Source organism: Canis lupus, chromosome 19 (assembly GCF_048164855.1).
Source record: "Canis lupus baileyi chromosome 19, mCanLup2.hap1, whole genome shotgun sequence".
In the NCBI taxonomy this organism is placed as follows: Eukaryota; Metazoa; Chordata; class Mammalia; order Carnivora; family Canidae; genus Canis; species Canis lupus.
In genome coordinates, this window is record NC_132856.1 from 53,018,019 (window position 1) to 53,036,093 (window position 18,075).

Sequence of the window (18,075 nt, forward strand, 5' to 3'; positions counted from 1 at the left end):
TCCTGGGGTCGGAGAGAGAGACTGCTTTCTTGAGTTAGGCCCTTTATGGTAGAGACAATGTATATTTCCTCCTCCAAGAAAGAGTCAGCTCTTCCTTTTTTTGCCTTCCCCCTTTGTCTTTTTGTCTTTTACCACTTTTTGGAAGGTCACTGGCCAAGGGGAGGATAAGACATCTCTGTTGTTACAGTGATGACACAGCCCATTTTTTCCAGAATCCTGCACTCTGTCGTGGCTCATCACCTGCAGGAGTTTGGGCTCTTTCCTCCTCTTGAGGGGGGTCATCCTGGTGAGAAGCTGTGGTAAACAGGACTCCACACCTATCTCATGGTTTAGAACATTCCTTCATTAAAGTAGCCACCTTCTTTGGACTCCTGGGGAGGGCAGGGTTGTAAACTCCTTTGACTTCAGTTACTGTAAGTATTGTTTTAGCTGACTGGGCCCAAGAATTGGGGGTCTTGATGCTCCTCTGAGGAGGAGCTGGAATGCCATTGTTTGTTGTTGTTGTTAAGAATTTATTTATTTATTCATGACAGACACACGGAGAGAGGCAGAGACCCAGGCAGAGGGAGAAGCAGGCTCCACGCAGGGAGCCCGACGTGGGACTCGATCCTCAGCCTCCAGGATCACGACCTGAGCCAAGGGCAGATGCTCAGCCCCAGAGCCACCCAGGTGCCCTCCCCAACAATTTTCAACCAAGCCCCGCCCCTCGGAGTGGTCCCACCCTAAACCACGCCCCCAGGCGGTGTCTCGCCCCAGCTCCGCCCCACAGGCCTAGACAACCAAACCCCGCCAACCACCTGAGGCCCCTCTGAGCCCCGTCCAACCCCAAGTCCTGCGCGGTTCCGGCCCCAGGGCCCAACCGCGACTCACGGCAGCACGAACTAGCATTGCTCTTCCACCGGCGGCTGGAAGCCCCCACCTGCCGTCTCACCACACCCCCTGATCCCTAGGCCCCGCCCTTTACGTTGTGCGCGGCTCAGAAACCGGAAGTAGAAGTGTGCTCCTGCGCCTGCGCGAGCTGACGGCCATAGCGCCTCGGTCCCCCACTCGCCGCTGGGGCAGATTTTCTGCCTCAGTCGGCGTCCTTCCCGGCTCAGACCCTGCAGCCCCGGGTCTGGCGTGCGGGAGGGGGATAGGTCGTCATTCGGAGGACGGCCGCTCGGGCCGTGCCTCCCGCCCCCGCCGGAACCCAGCGCGGGGGGCCTCCCGCGGCCGCGGCTCGGCCCAAACTCCCCGAATCAGGAGCTCTGGGCTGCGTGCAGCAGCCGGGGTGAGTCGGCTGCCGGCTAGAGTTAGACACCCACCCTCCTATGTACTGGGCCTTCCAAAGCATCCCAGGCCTCCTTTTCAGAAAGTAAAGCATCCCCGCCATTCCGTGGCCGGGCAGGCGCCTCCACCTCGTCCGTCCGCTGGTCAGGGGATTTCGGTGTGTTGGGTGAGCACCGGGTGACGTTGGCCTCAGCTCGGTTCCCGGCTCCCCTCCTGGTGCAGGAGATACTTCATCATTGAATTTTACCCTGCCTGTGGGCAACAGTTTGATACATTATATTCAGGTACAGAAACGCGAACTGATTACTTAATATCTCTGTAACCCCCTTCTCCCTCCAATGCGGCTGTAAATTTTAACCATTTATCTGTAGATTGTTTTGAATTTCACACCGAGAGTGAGATCATGGGCCGTTTTCAGCGTTTTCTCTTAAATTCCCGTACCTTGCGTTCTTAATTTCTTGAGTGTGTTTGCTAGGACCTACATTTAAGTGGACAGACAGTACTAAATGAGAGCATATAATTTGCATCCTTGCCTTGTTCCCGATCCCAGGGGGGAATTATTCTATCATTTCAGGATTTACTTATTTTTTATGATTTTTATTTATTTACTCATGAGAGACAGAGAGAGAAGCAGGCACCCTGCGGGGAGCCCGATGCAGGATTGGATCCCAGGACTCCGGGATCATGACCTGACCCAAAGGTAGACTCTCAGCCACTGCGCCACCCAGGCGCCCCTATCATTTCAGAATTTAAATAGGATGTTTGTGGGGCACCTGGATAGTTCAGTTGGTTTAGGGTCTGATTTATTTATTTTTTTTTTTAGAGAGGGAGAGAGAATCTTAAGCAGACTCCTCACTCATCATCAGGGGGAGTCCTGCTTCTATTACAACTGGATTTCACAACCCTGAGATCAAGACCTGAACCAAAATCAAGAGTCTGGCTCTTAATGGACTGAGCCGACCAGGTGACCCCAGCCTCAGACTCTTGGTCTCGATCTCAGAGTCGTGATTTCAAGCTCCCCTAGGCTCCATACTGGCCTCTTTAAAAAAAAATATAAATATAAATATAAACATATATTTGCTGTAGGGTCATAGATACTAATTATTTTTTTCCAAATTAGAGCTATTCTCTAATCCTAGTGTGTTAAATGGCCATCAATGGATATTGATATAGATTGGTCGCTTTTTTTTATTTTTAAGATTTTATTTATTTATTCATGAGAGACAAAGAGAGAGAGAGAGGCAGAGACACAGGCAGAGGGAGAAGCAGGCTCCATGCAGGAAGCCTGATGTGGGACTCGATCCCAGGATCCTGGGATCATGTCCTGAGCGGAAGGCAGACGCCCAACTGCTGAGCCACCCAGGCATCCCTCATTATTCAATTCTTGACTATACTAATACTTTTATAGTGTTTTGCATTTGTGTGTTTGAGATCTTTCCTATTTTGTCTTGAGTTGTACTTTTTTGGCTTGGAAACACTAGGAAAACAGTATTTTTCCACTCTTACAATGGAATTATGAATCCTTTATTTGGTGTACTTGCCTGTGAAAAAAATTGTAATTTATATTTATTTTGTGGGCCTGTTTTAAACTACTGTTTTTTGTTGTTGTTTTTTCTTTCAGGATTGGATGTAATCAGGTTTTGTATTTATTTTAGATCATTGCCAGAAAGTTGTACTTCTCTGTAGGAATTCATTCATTATCTGTACATTTTCATGTGTATTATCTTAGCTTTTTTGTTGTATTCTCCCTTCAAAATCTGTGATTATGACTCATTCATAACTCTTTGTCTATGCTCTATTGTTAAAATTGTTCAAGCTTTGTTGATTTTATTAGTTTTCAAGGAGCACATTATTCCTTTTTATGATTCCTTTTTTTAAAAAAAAACATCATTAATTTTGTTCTATTTTCATTTTTCTAAACCTTTATGCTGTCCTTTTTCCAACCTTTAAGTTAATGGTTACCCCACTCATTCTGATTTTATTTTCTCTGGGAGTTGATGATATTCATAGAACTATGTAAGTATATGTCCCACATCAGCTATGGATTCCTAGTGTTATCTGAAACACTTTGTTTCATTTTCTGCTTCTTCTCAGCTACAAAAGTAGTCCTAACTGGTTAAAGGTAAATGTGTGTGTGTGCTGCATTATTATGTATCCTATACCACTACCTGATACAGTTTGTTCATTTACTCCCCTCCCTCAGAAGATCATGACATCCCTGTCCTTCAGGATTTTTCTGTTTTGTTCAGTGCTATATCCTTTGTGACTGTATGTAGTGGGATTGGGGTAAATATTACCTAAGTAAATATGAAATGAAGGAACAAGAGGTAGGGGCCTTAAGGGAAGCGCTCTTGCTCAGAACATGGGTCTTAGTCAAGAGGTGTTCAAAGATAAAACATGTAAATAGAATACTTCGTTTGTCTACTCTCCATAGTGCACAGCAGGATTCTAGGCTAGACTCTGGTACTGCTTGTAATGCCTCACTAACAACTAAATTATAAGGTGTATGTTCAGAAATACACTCATTGGGAATTTAGGCTTTGAAGACAAACAGGCCTGCATTCACACACTTGTATGTGTAGTACACCCTGTGTTACGTACACCTCGGCCGCTTTCTGACTTGGTAGCATTGAGTATATGGTTAATCGATTCTAAGAATTCTCAACTATAAAAACTGTAATAATACCTGATTTGCAGAACTTCTATGAGAGGAAAGCTCTCTGCGGGGTCATTCTCCCATCATGGTTGCTCAAATGGCACATGTTATTAATACAGTAAAGAATGTTGCAATTTTTATCGATATTAAAATATGCTGCTTGATCCACTGCATGAAAAAAGCTGTTAGTTTTCATTACTTTAAATTTATGTAATAGAGCTGCTATCGGATATGACATGTTGCTGACTTCACTTTGGGTGTTCTTGTTCTGTGCTGCTGTATTGCATAGGCAAACTTTAACATGGGAATCACAGCATGGCAATCTTCTCTGCCTCCTACATGTAGTATTCAGTCAGTTGATACTCTTTCTCAGAAACTGAGTTTCAGAGGCCCTGCAGGGGTGGATTCAATGGTCAGGGGCTGAGCAGTAATTCTTGTTAGCCTGCCAGTGGTGCAGAAGTAAGAAATACTGGGAGTGGAGCCCCCAGAAATTGGATATGTAAGTCCTTTTTGGGATTTGACACAGAGTGTATTTTTATGGTTGAAAGCATTGTCTGATATTTTTTGTTTTTCATTATTATGGGAAGTTGACAGCTAAACTGTTTTAGATTTTGCTTAATTTACAAAATGGGACTTTTAACGTTTTCTCCCTCTTTTTAATGGTCAGCAAGGACCACAGCAATGTTTTTTTTCTAGCTCTGTAGGAGATAAGATTACCTTCTTACTCAGTGTGTGTTTGGTTGGGTGTCTTAGGGGTATGCTTTATACGTGTGTGTGTGTGTGTGTGTGTGTTTTGAGGGGAGTGGTCCCTCATAACAGATGTGCTGTAGCATCCAGGCTCATGAGTTGTGGAAATTGTGGGGAGACCTGGATTCTTGTGTTTTCTTTCTCCTGCTTCAGCTCTAACTAACTTCTCAGTGCTCTGACTTTCTTCATGAAGGGAACATGGAAGAAGAAAGAAATGCTGCTGAATTACAGAAAAATATGACACAGGTAGGTAGGAGCTAATAATTCTCCAAAAGAATTTTCCATTCCACCAGGTCATTGACCTCCTAATTGTTTAGAGCAGTGGTCAGCAATCTGTTTCTCTGTTGGATCACATAGTATTTTAGGCATTGAGGCTATAGAGTTTCTATTACAGTTAAACTGTCAATTTAGTATGAAACCAGCCACAGACAGTTCATAAACAAATGCTTTATTGTGTTCCAATACAACTTTACACAAACAAGTTGGAGGCTGGATTTAGCCCATGTGCTGTAGTTTGCTGACCCCCTGGCTAAAGTAAAAGACAATATGGCCAGCTGTGGGCCTGAGTGGAAAGTTATATTTCTGCAGGCTTCTGGGCCTCAGGTTTGTGGGGAAAAAAAAGAAACCAACAAAGAAAGTTCCCCATCCCTCAGTGTGATTTTATGCATTTAAACCTCATTTGGCTTTGACTTGGTCTTTTCATGTTATGCTGATTGCTATGGTAGGAAAGAAGGAAGCAGGTAAAATTATTTGTGGAACAAGGAATTGCTAGTGTCTGTGGAAATTATTTCATCTCTAGAGCATTTCTGTCATTTCTGCTATAGGCTCTGGACTGTTCTGGGTCATTATAAGATTGGAATTGGTCACCATCAAACTGTGCAAGAGATCAATTTAGTGTTTTAGAAGTGTAGTTAGATCCATGAAACAGGATGAGATTAGGAAGGATGTAATGGATACAAGGAGAAAGATCTGATGTCTGAATTCTTAGGTAGATTTTGGGAGATCATAAAATCTTCAGAATTTCCTGATTTTCAGTTCCCCGGTATTAGCAACCTCATCCATCTTCCTGCACACGTGGGGAGAGTTGGTACCTTTCTGAAAAGAATGTATGTGGGATGTTTTAGGACTCTGTGGTCTTTGAGGATGTGGCTGTGGACTTCACCCAGGAGGAGTGGGCTTTGCTGGATCTTGCTCAGAGAAGCCTCTACAGAGATGTGATGCTGGAAAACTTTCAGAACCTGGCCTCACTAGGTAAGAATGGCAACATTTCTTTATTTAGTTATTTAGAAAACAAGTTTACTAATTGACCTTGTTCTAGAATTTAGACTGAGGAATTAGAATAAATTGGTAAATAAGACAGACGTGGTCACCGACCCCAAGGAACTTAGAATCTAGTGGCTTCACCATGAAAATAAACATCTGTGTGGTGAACTGCCTTTTTCTTTTTCTTGTGGTTAAAAGCCTTGAAGTTTATTAAGTGTTGAAAGTGTTGGCATAGACTTCAGGAGTCACTTTGAGCCTTAGGGAAGTTTGTGGTTTGGGTCATTGTGAGAATTTTACTGATGTTAATGCTCTTTACTCAGAAACACACCTGTAAACAAGGGGAGATTATTAGTGCAGGGAGGGAGAACAGATGACATGGGGAGCTGTGGTATATCTCCGAAAAGAGGTGTTAAAAAGTTATACTACAGGGTTTGTACTTTGGTTGAGTGACTTAAGGGTGGGTCTGTGGAAGCAGGCTGTATTGGTTTCCTAGGCTTTTCATAACAAAGTACTACAAACTGGCTGAAAACAGCAGAAACTTATTCTTTCACATTTCTGGAGACTGGAAGTACAAAATCGAGGTGTCAGTAGGACCATGCTCCTCCTGAAGGCTCTACGGCAGCAATCTCTCCTTGTTTCTTCCTAGCTTCTGGTAGTTGGCCACCAATCCCTGGTGTTTTTTGGTTTGCGATGATATTGGGGGTTTTGTTTGTTTGTTTGTTAGTTTTTTGTTTTCTTTAAATTTTATTTTGAAGTGATTTCTATACCCAGCATAAGGCTCAAACCCAGAACCCCGAGATCAAGAGTTGCACACTCTACCGAGTCATCTGGGCACCCCGTGCAACTAGGGTGATCTTTCTGATCTTTGCCTTTATCTTCACCTGGTCTTCTTCCCTCTGTTTTATGCCCCTCCTTATAAGGACACTAGTCAGTGGATTTAAGACCCATTCAAATCCAGTATAATTTCATCTTTACTTGATTAATCTACAAAGACCCTATTTCCAATAAAGTGACATTCTGAGGTTTCAGGTGTACATGACATTTTGTTTTAATACACTTACTTTTTTTTTTTTAGAGCAGTTGTAGATTCATAGCAGAATGAGTGAGTGGCAGATACAAAGATTTCTCATGGGTGCCCTACCTCTGTACAGGTAGTATCAACATCTCCTACCAGAATGATACATTTGTTACAGTTGATGAACCTGAATTGACACATCATCATCACTTGAGTCCATAATTTATACATTAGGATTCACTCTTGGTGAATTCATTCAACATAGAATACATCCTATGGTTTGGACAAATATGTAATGATATATATTCATCATTATAGTATCATACAGAGTAATTTCATTGCCCTAAAAATCCTCTTTGCCTTGTCAGTTCTTCTCTCCTTTCCTGCTAAGCTGTGGCAACCATTGATCTTTTTACTGCCTCCATAGTTTTGGCTTTTCTAGAATGTTGTAGTTGGAGTCATGTGGTAAGGTGTATAGATTTTTTCAATGCCTTCTTTCACATAGTCATATACATTTATGGTTCTTTCATGGCTTTTTGTGGCTTGATAATTCATATCTTTTTAATTCTGAATAATGTTTCATTGTCTAGCTGTACCATAGTTTGATTCACCCATTTACCCACTAAAGGACATCTTAAGGGATCCCTGGGTGGCGCAGTGGTTTAGCGCCTGTCTTTGGCCCAGGGCGCGATCCTGGAGACCCGGGATCGAATCCCACGTCGGGCTCCCGGTGCATGGAGCCTGCTTCTCCCTCTGCCTGTGTCTCTGCCTCTCTCTCTCTCTCTGTGACTATCATAAATAAATAAATTAAAAAAAAAAAAAAAGGACATCTTAATTGTTTCTAAGTTTGGGCAGTTGTGAATAAAGTTGCAGTTAACATGCATGTGTAGGTTTTTGTGTGGACATGTTTTCAGCTCCTTTAGGTAAATTCTAAGCAGTGTGATTGCCTGATCATATGTTAAGATTAGTTTTGTAAGAAGCTGCCAAACTCTTCCAAAGTGCTGTACCATTTTGCATTCCCACTAGCAGTGAAAGAATTCCTGTCCTACATCCTTGCCAGCATTTTTGGTGTCAGTGTTTTGGATTTTACTGTTCTCATAGGTGTGCAGTGGTTTCTCATTGTTTTTTTTTTTTTCTTTTTTTTTATTTTATTATTTATGATAGTCAGAGAGAGAGAGAGAGAGAGAGGCAGAGACATAGGCAGAGGTAGAAGCAGACTCCATGCACCGGGAGCCCGATGTGGGATTCGATCCCGGGTCTCTAGGATCACACCCTGGGCCAAAGGCAGGCGCCAAACCGCTGCGCCACCCAGGGATCCCTCTCATTGTTTTAATTTGTATTTTCCTCAGGACATATTGGACTATCTTTTCATATGGTGTTTTCTTCAAAGAGTTTCATAGTTTTGCACTTTACATTTAGGTTTTTCATCCCCGTGATCCATTTTGAGTTGCTTTTTGTGAAGGGTGTAAATGTCTGTGTCTATATTTTCTTGAATGTTGATGGCTCGTTGTTTAGTCTCTTTTGAAAAGACTATCTTCTCCATGTATTGCCTTTGCTCCTCTGTCAAAGATCAGCTGACTGTTTATGTAGTTCTATTTCTGAGCGATTTTGTCTCATTGATGTGTTTAGACATACATTTTCAAGGGACTTTGTTCAACCCAGTCCATAGATGATCACTTTAGATTGGATGCTGACAAAAAGAAGTAGAAATTTTGTTACTGAGTATTTTGTGGGTGGCGTAATGACTTTTTTTTTTTTTTTTTTTTTTTTTTGTCAACCTTAGATTAAATTATGTGGTGGCCTTGTTTTGTTTTATTTTATCATGATCTCAGAGTAACCTTGTTTAAGACTGGTATTCTGAGAGATTATTTATGTGCAAGAGGAGAACAAAATGTCCTGGCTTAGCTTCTAATATTGGAAGTTTAGACAATGAATGTCACATCAATTCTAGAAATCAGAGGCTGTGTTGTTGTCTTTGTCATTGTCTACTCCCCCATACTGACCCTGCTTTAAAAAAGTTTTTCACAAACATTTTGTTGAAATTCAGTTTACTCTTGCCCATAATTAGAGTATTAGAAGAGCAAAATTTTGACCCTGTCTTCATGGAAATGCTTATGGTTCCTCATCATTTTCCCTCTGATAAGCCTTTTTGCATTTTTTTTTTTTTTTTTTTGCCTTTCTGCATTAACAGGATATCCACTGCACACACCATATCTGATCTCCCAATGGAAACAAGAGGAGGACCTGGAGACAGTAGAACAAGGACTTATCCAGGGGAAGCACCAGGAAGGCAAGAGTCCTGGGGAGAAACTGCCCTGGTTGGGGGATATGACATTTGGAAACATCAAATAAGAGCAAAACAAAACTTTGTTTTGTTTGAGGAGTCTGATCTTCCAGATACCTTGCATTACTATTTTGACATTTTATCAGTATTCTTACTTTCCTAGTTCTTGGGAAAGATTGTCCGAATTCCTCTTGTTAGTATCATGTGTACTTTAGGAAGGAACTGGTTCTTTTTTGTTTTGTTTGCCTTTTTAAGTTTTATATATTTAAGTAATCTCTGCATTCCATATGGGGCTCGAACTCATGAGCCCAAGATCAAGTCACATGGTCTTCCAACTGAGCCAGGCAGGTGCCCCTTGTTCTCCTAATAATTCCTTATATGTGTTACTATCAGTCTCAGTCTTCATAGAATCATTTCTTAGTTGCTATCTTGACCCTTGTGTATATTGCCAAAGTCCTGAAACGGCAACACTGCCAGAAGTCCTTTCCTTATAGGTACCTTTACTTTTTTGTTTCAGGTTTTAAGATTCAACTTAAAACTAATGAATCAGCACAAGATATTTATGAACAAAAAATATCCAGTGAACAGAAAATAGTAAGATTCAAAAGGAATGATTCTTGGTCATCCATTTTACACCAAAACTGGGAATACCATGATACTTATTATCAGAACAAAAGCCATGAGAGACATTTGAGGTGAGTGCCATTCATAAAAGAAAATGTAATGCCTCAGGAAAGAATCTTAAAAATGTGACAAAACTTAAAAAACATGTACGTAGAATTTAGTCAAAAATTGTGATTTCATAAAGAGTTTTTCAAGATTTCAAAAATGACATTGAGATCTTTACTGTTTGACACACAGTTCAGCTGTAAGCAGTTATCAGAAAAATTGTATGTCAAAACAAACTTCAGTGGTAATACTGGCTTTTGTAGACCCCTTGTTGAGAACTTTGAACTTGTAACTTGACAGGGCAGAAAGTGTACATAGTCACTGAAAGTGGTAAAAATTTATTTATTGCTAATAATGTGTTTTTTATTTTTAAAAGAAGTCCAGTGGAGCACATCTTTGAATGTAACGAAGAAAATCAGTGTGAACAAGCCTTTGGCCAAATTTCACGTCTTAACATAGACAAGGGAACTACTGAAGTAAAGTCCTATGAATGCCATGAGTGTCAAAAGGCCTTCACGGATCATTTATCCCTTAAGAATCACATCAGGTCTCACACTGGCAGCAAACCCTATCAGTGTAAAGAATGTGGGAAAGCTTTCCATTTTCTTGCTTGTTTTAAGAAGCATGTGAAAAATCCCACTGAAGGGAAACCCTATGAATGTAAAGAATGTACAAAAGCCTTTGGTTGTTCTTCCTTCTTTAGGGCACATATGAAGATTCACACTGGAAAGACGAGCTATGAATGTAAGGAATGTGGGAAAACCTTTAGCTGTTCTTCATCCCTGACAGAACATAAAAGGATTCACAGTGGCGATAAGCCTTATGAGTGTAGGGAATGTGGGAAGGCATTTAGTTGTTCCTCTTCACTCTCCAAACACAAAAGGATTCACAGTGGAGATAAGCCATATGAATGTAAGGAATGTGGGAAGGCCTTTAGTTCTTCTTCTCACCTTATAATACATATAAGAATTCATACTGGAGAGAAGCCTTACGAATGTAAAGAGTGTGGGAAAGCATTCAGTGAGTCCTCAAAACTCACTGTACATGTCAGAACACACACAGGACAGAAACCCTATAAATGTAAGGAATGTGGGAAAGCCTACAATTGTCCCTCCTCCTTAAGTATCCATATGAGAAAACACACTGGAGAGAAACCCTATGAATGTCTGGAATGTGGAAAGGCCTTCTATCTTCCCACTTCCCTTAACACGCATGTGAAAAATCAAAGTAGAGAGAAACCCTATGAATGTAAAGAATGTGGAAAAGCCTTTAGTTGTCCCTCATCCTTCAGAGCACATGTGAGAGATCACACTGGAAAGATACAATATGAATGTAAGGAATGTGGGAAAGCCTTTAGCCGTTCCTCATCCCTCACTGAACACTTAAGAACTCACAGTGGAGAGAAGCCTTATGAATGTAAAGAATGTGGGAAGGCCTTCATTAGTTCCTCCCACCTTACAGTACATATAAGAACTCACACTGGAGAGAAACCTTATGAATGTAAGAAATGTGGAAAAGCCTTTATTTATCCCTCAGCTCTTAGGATCCACATGAGAACACATACTGGAGAGAAACCCTATGAATGTAAGGAATGTGGAAAAGCCTTTCGCCATTCTTCATACCTTACTGTCCATGCAAGAATGCACACTGGAGAGAAACCCTTTGAATGTCTGGAATGTGGGAAAGCCTTCAGTTGTCCCTCATCCTTTCGAAGACATGTAAGAAGCCACACTGGAGAGAAACCCTATGAATGTAAGGAATGTGGGAAAGCTTTTGTGTGTCCTGCCTACTTTCGAAGACATGTGAAAACTCACACTAGAGAAAGTGTATAAATATAAAAAATGTGGGGATGTCTGCAAGGTGTTTTCAAATCATAGATGGAACATTGTGGAAATGCTCCGTGAATGTAAGAAAGCAAGAAATTGTTGCTTATCTGTTTGAAGTCTTGAGAACTCACAGCTGAGAGAGACCTGTTTATGTATACCTGGTGGTAACGCCTTCGTGAACATGCTTCCTGTGTGGAAGAAAATTCATACAAGAAGCACAAATCAGCACCTCACCTGTAAAGTGGACTGCTGGCTCATTGATTTTTCATTTTCTGTTTTCTGATATGAATTCATAGTTACGGTGATAAATTTCCCTCTAATACCTTTTCAGCTCTAACCACTTTTTATTTATCTATTTATTTATGTATTTATTTTCTAACCACGATTTATTATAGGTACTTTCATTTTGCCTGAGATGTAAATGTTTTTACATTATAAAACCTTTTGGACCCATAGGGGATTCAAGGTGTTTTTCATAAGCAGGCAAGAGTGGTCTTCTTTTTTTGGTTTGTTCAGTTAGTTTCTAATTAATGCTCATCATTCTCCAGGTATGTAGTCATTATGGTATCAATACTTTGGTATTTGTAATTTCTTTTGTGATTTTTTCCTTGTGATTGGTAGTTTCATTTTGATCTAGTATGGAACATACTGGAAATTGCCTACCCATTTTTTTCCTTTTTATTTACTAAGAGAACCTAAAGTTTTTGAGGCTATCACTTTTTACTATTAAAAGCTTTTCCTGTCTAATAAGTAATTTTAACAGAAATTAATAAGTGCAAAAGTCTCCAAAAAAAGAGTCACATCTGATACGTTGTTTTAGTATTTTGTTGTTGGTCCTTGCTCATGGCTGGGAACTGGACCCAATGTTTTGAATTTAAAAAGGTTGGGGGGAAAGGGGGATCTTGCAATAAGAAAGCTGGAAGTAGGGCAGCCCTGGTGGCTCAGTGGTTTAGCGCCGCCTTCAGTCCAGGGCGTGATCCTGGAGACCCGGGATCAAGTCCCACATCAGGCTCCCTGCATGGAACCTGCTCCTCCCTCTGCCTGTATCTCTGCCTCTCTCTCTCTCTCTCTCTCATGAATAAATAAATAAAATCTTAAAAAAAAAAAAAAAAAAGCTGGAAGTAAAGGTAGTTGAGCTGGTATGCATGTGTTAATTTGGACATATTTTGGACTGTGTTTCTCAGAATCATTTCCTTATATCCAGTTCCAGGTTAGAATTGTCTAGAAGAGCCTTTGCATGAGAATTGGAAGGCAGATGGAAGAGCTATTACTTTTTGTTTAGTGGGGCCATAATATGGAGAAAGAGGCATAGGGGTGCATGGTGGGCTTCAGTTTCCTGCTCATTTTCCTGATGTTAGGACCTACTAATCAATACTAGCTTGAAACAGAGCAGTAAATGCTTTTACATGAGTGAAAGCTTTTGTGTGTCCTGCCTACTTTCGAAGACAAGCTTTTGTGTGTCCTGCCTACTAACCTCAGAGCCAGCAGCTCCCTAGACCTCTCCATCAATTCCTCCATCATGGTCCTACACAGTTTCTTAGGTTTTCTGGCAAGTTCTTGGGGAATCCCTGGGTGGCTCAATGGTTTGGCGCCTGCCTTCAGCCCAGGGCATGATCCTGGAGCACTGGGATCAAGTCCCACATCAGGTTCCCTGCATGGAGCCTGCTTCTCTCTCTGCCTATGTCTCTGCCCTCCTCTCTCTCTCTTTCTCTCTGGGTGTCTCTCATGAATAAATTAATAAATAATCTTTAAAAAAAAAGATTTTCTGGCAGGGTCCAGCATTGTCATTTTGCTGATATTATAGTCCCTGGCACATCAACTGACTGTATAGAGGTGGCCCAAGTTTGGAGTAGGATTGTTATCTGCATAGTACAATCCCATCACACCACTTTGCTCAAGGAGACATCTATGCAAGTCCATTGGGATCTCCAGCAAGAAGGGTTGTGGACAGTAAAGAAAATTAGGTATAAGGGAGGTAAACATCAGACAGGGTGTCCTATTTCAGTGGAGGAAGATTTATATTTGATACCTTCAAACAGATTTTTCTGCTTTTTTTATTTGGGAAAGATGAAAGTTACTTGGTTTGTGCTTCTTCAGATAGATCTAGCTGCACTTTTCCCTTCTGTTATGTTTCCCCATCATTTCTGAAAGTAGACCTATGCCGCTTTCACTAATGTGCACTAATGTACACTAATGTGCACGAAGTGTGCTGATCTTAGGCATATAGCTTGATGAAATTTCACTTACATACATACACACTCTGTTAAACAACATTTCTAGGATTCCAGGAAGTTTATTTATATTTTCTCAATAGTGCTCCACTGAGGAAACCACAATCTTGACTTTTATTCAGTTCATTAGGTTTGCTTCTTGATCCTCTTGATCTTTATCTAAGTGCTCAAGTACAATATGTACAATTATGTGCTTGGCTTCTTTTCTCAGCATGATGTCTAGCTTGCCTTTTATTTATTTTTTTTTTTAAAGATTTTATTTATTTATTCATGATAGTTACACAGAGAGAGACAGAGAGGCAGATACACAGGCAGAGGGAGAAGCAGGCTCCATGCAGGGAGCCCGACGTGGGACTCGATCCCAGGCCTCCAGGATCGTGCCCCGAGCCAAAGGCAGGCGCCAAACCGCTGCGCCACCCAGGGATCCCTAGCTTGCCTTTTAATTGCTCTTTTCTGCTGACTTACACTTATTTCTCTTGGTATATGTTTTGTATTTAGGAATGAGATCACTGACTCATAGGGTAGACTTTAGCTTTAGTTTTGAGTATTCCAGTTTTTCAAAAAGATGGACTAAAAGCTCATCCTAAAAGCAATGCATGAAAATTCTAATTGTTCCACATAGCTGACCAGCCCTTTCTAATCTTAGCCCTACAGTAGAGGACATGGTACTATCCTGCTTTGGTTTTACTTTTCAGTTTCCTGATATGTAATGATGGTAAATATTTTTTTTTTATGTGCTTATTGGCTATTTGGATATCTTTTATGAGGGCACCCATTTTTGGTTCCTTTTTTATTTGAAGGGTTTCCTTCTAGTTACTTGTCCTTAATTGTATGTATGTGTATCTCTATGTCTAGTTATGTACACATACATATATAAAACCATGTGTTATATATCATATATATATATATATATATAGCTTGTGTATATTATATATACATACATTGCAGATACCTTTAACCTTTCACTGGCTTGTCTTTTTACTCTTCTCATTTTTTGTAAGCTATAAAGGGAATTTATTGGTTTGATTATTGAGAAGTCCTTGGGCATAACTAGCTTCAGAGATGGCTGGGATCCTGAGGCTAAAAAGCTATTATCTGGGTGAGTTCTGTGTCTGTGTCTTGGCTGTGCATCGCCTTGTATTAGCAATTATTCCTGGCAGGCTGTTTCTCTCTACTGTGGGTCCCAGAAGATCCAGGCTGCTTTCTTTTTAGATTGAAGTCTCAGAGAGAAAAGAGCGGTGGTCTTTTGGAGCAACTCCAATATGATCATTATAATAGAATCTGATTGTCTTACTTGACAATAGTTAGCCAATCACTGTGGCCAGAGGAATGTAATGCTCTGAATTGTTTAGGACTGGCTCCTGTGCTCATCCAGAAACCAAAGTAGAGTTTGCACCAACTGAACCAGAGTCCTGACCATTGTGATGTGTACAGAGAGGGAAGGTGGCAGCTGTGGGCAAGTGGATATAATGGGAATAGAGGAAATATTGTCAGCTAGCATGTTGTGCTTACTAGGGTCTTAGCAATAGGAGGAAACTGAAGTCTGCTAACACAGCAGGGGCTAAGTAGTTCTAGAAATCCCTTCAGAAAGGTTAAGTGCCGTCTGTTAACATATCTTTTTTTAGATTGCTAGAGATGGCTTCTCAACTTTTATGCTGTTTTGCAGTACATTTGGAAATCTGGTAGACTTAGAACTTTTTTATTCTTTAAAATTGTCTTGCCTTCTCTACTCCTCATTTGTTTCTATATTATTTTTAGAATTTCCTTACTGATTTTCATAAGTATGCTGAGAGTATGCTTGGAATGGCATTGACTTGATGTGGTAAACTGAATGAAATTGGCATCTTTATAATATTGAATTAAACATAATCATCCATTTACCTACGTTGTTTTTAATTTGTCTTAACAGTGTTTTGTAGTTTAATAGTAGAGGTCTTGAATATCTTTAATTTATTTCTAGGTATGTGGTATGTTTTGCTTTGTAAGTATTTTTATTTATTTCCTTTTTTATTTTCAGCTAGCACAAATTGCAATTTTCTTTTTGTACATTGATCTTTTTCTCCAGTGACATTTATAAATTAATTTATTATTACTTGAATTATTATTCAAATAGTTTGTGGATTATTTTGGATTTTCTATGTACAATCCTGTCAATAACAAAAGAAAGACTTACTTGATTTCTGAACTTTATCTTATATATATATTTTTTGCCTCATTGCTTTACAGTGTTGAATAGAAATGATTATGAACATCTTTGCCTTGTTCCTGATTTTAGGGGAAAATATTCCCTATTTCATAAGTCTAATAATAGCTGTAAGTTTTTCATGGATTACTTTTAATAATGAAGAGAATTGTTTTATTCCCAATTTGCCAAGTTTTTTTTTAATTGTGAGTGAATATTTTATCCAGTGCCTTCTCTGCATGTATCATGGTCTTAAAAAAAAAAAAAGAAAAAAACCTTTCAGTTTATTAATGTAAATTGCTACATTCCTTGATTTTCAGATAGTAAAACAACGTGTATTCCTGGAATAAACCACATTTGGACATGGTATATATTGGCTTATTGGCCTTTTCATTTTGCTAGATTCAATATGCTACTTAAAAATTATTTCTGTGTCTGTTAAATAGAGTTTTGTCCTATAATTTCTTTTAATATACTTGTCTGTGTTTTGTATCAGGTTTATATTAGCTCATAAAAGGAGTTGTAAACTATTCTGAAAGATTTTATATAAAATTTGAACCAGTTAGTCCATATATGTTTAGAACAATTCACCCATGAATCTGTCTTTTGTGTTTTCTTCACAGAAAGCTTTTGTAAGATAGTTTAACTGGTGCATTACACCAAATATAAACAGACAAAGGTTATTCAGGTTTTTTATTTGTTTTTGTGTTACTTTTGCTGAATTGTATTTGTCTATTCCAGAACTTTTCAAATGTGTTGGCATAAATTTTGTTCATAATATCCTATGATTCCTTTTCAATGTTTGAAAACTGTAATATATCCCCTTTTCATTTCTGATATTGGTGATATATATGTTCTCTTCCTTTTTCTTCATCCTGTTAGGGATTTAGATATATTAATTTTTTTAAAGAACCAACTTTATTCTTTCTGATTCTTTAATTTCTCGTGTTATTCCCTTCTATTATATTTGGGTTTCACTTAATTCTAGCTATTTGAGATAGATACTTCTATCAGTGCCTCTTTTCTGATATGCCAGTCTGCTTATAAACCTACCCAATCAGAACTTTCTACCGTTAGCATTGTCAGTAACAATGTGCTTGAGATAATTCAGAAGAATATTGTTTATCTCTCTATTATGTTAAGGTCATGGGGATTCCTTGATGAAGTGGAAAGAAAACTGGATTGGTAGTCAAGACACTAGATGGTATTCACTTTTCAGCTCTACCTCTATGACTTTAGAAAAGTCACTTAAGCTTTCTGGTCCTGAGTTGTGTGTGTGTGTGCGTGTAAATTTTTTTTTAAAAGATTTTATGTATATATTCATGAGAGACAGAGAGAGAGAGAGAGAGAGGCAGAGACATAGGCAGAGGGAGAAGCAGGCTTCCCCTAAGGAGTCCGATGGAGGACTCCATCCAGGGCCCCAGGATCATGCTCTTAGCCAAAGGCAGCCGCTTAACCGCTGAGCCACCCAGGCGTCCCTGTAAATTCTTTTTTATGAAATAGTTATAGATTCACAGTAACCTGTGAAAAAATATGTATGAGGAAATTCCATGTACCCATCACCCAGTTTTACCCAGTGGAAATCCAAGAGCTTATTCAGATTTTGCCAGTTTGAGATGCATATGTGTGTGTGTGTTTCTTTGCAGTTTGAGCACATGTAGGTGAATGGACCTACCACACAATCAAGATACAGAATTGTTTCATCAGCACAAAAGAACTCTTTTAAGCTACTTTGTATTCAGACCCAAACCTCTCCGTACTTAGCCCCAACAATTACCAATATGTTCTCCATCTGTATAATTTTTTTAAAAAATGTTATGTAAATGAAGCCATATATTATGTAACCTGGAGATACCATTTTTTTTTTTTACGCTCAGCATAATCCCCTTGAGATCCATCCAGGTTGTGTGAAGTTGTGTCCTTTTTATTTATT

General features: G+C 39.7%; 1 protein-coding gene across 6 annotated transcripts; it reads left to right on the top strand.

The window, feature by feature from the left end:
• Positions 1–587: 587 nt before the first annotated feature.
• ZNF699 (zinc finger protein 699) lies at positions 588–12,843 on the top strand. Of its 6 annotated transcripts, none has more exons than XM_072787391.1 (6): positions 588–669; positions 4,866–4,918; positions 5,797–5,923; positions 9,142–9,240; positions 9,752–9,929; positions 10,280–12,843. In XM_072787391.1, exons 2-6 carry the CDS (start codon positions 4,871–4,873, stop codon positions 11,733–11,735), a joined length of 1,908 nt encoding a protein of 635 aa, XP_072643492.1. In that variant the 5' UTR covers positions 588–669; positions 4,866–4,870; the 3' UTR covers positions 11,736–12,843. The 6 variants fall into 6 exon arrangements, with proteins under 6 accessions (XP_072643492.1, XP_072643489.1, XP_072643491.1 ...); XM_072787388.1 differs by lacking the exon at positions 588–669 and adding an exon at positions 1,000–1,553; XM_072787390.1 differs by lacking the exon at positions 588–669 and adding an exon at positions 1,014–1,553 and having other exon boundaries at positions 4,826–4,918.
• Positions 12,844–18,075: the final 5,232 nt, after the last annotated feature.

What these genes read in the sequence shown, in the direction of transcription:
- ZNF699 (XM_072787391.1), top strand. Translation starts at nt 4,871, where the DNA reads ATGGAAGAAGAAAGAAATGCTGCTGAATTACAGAAAAATATGACACAG. An exon ending in TACAGAAAAATATGACACAG is followed by an intron (nt 4,919 to 5,796) that starts GTAGGTAGGAGC and finishes GGGATGTTTTAG; the next exon opens with GACTCTGTGGTCTTTGAGGA. An exon ending in CCAGGGGAAGCACCAGGAAG is followed by an intron (nt 9,241 to 9,751) that starts GCAAGAGTCCTG and finishes TTTTTGTTTCAG; the next exon opens with GTTTTAAGATTCAACTTAAA.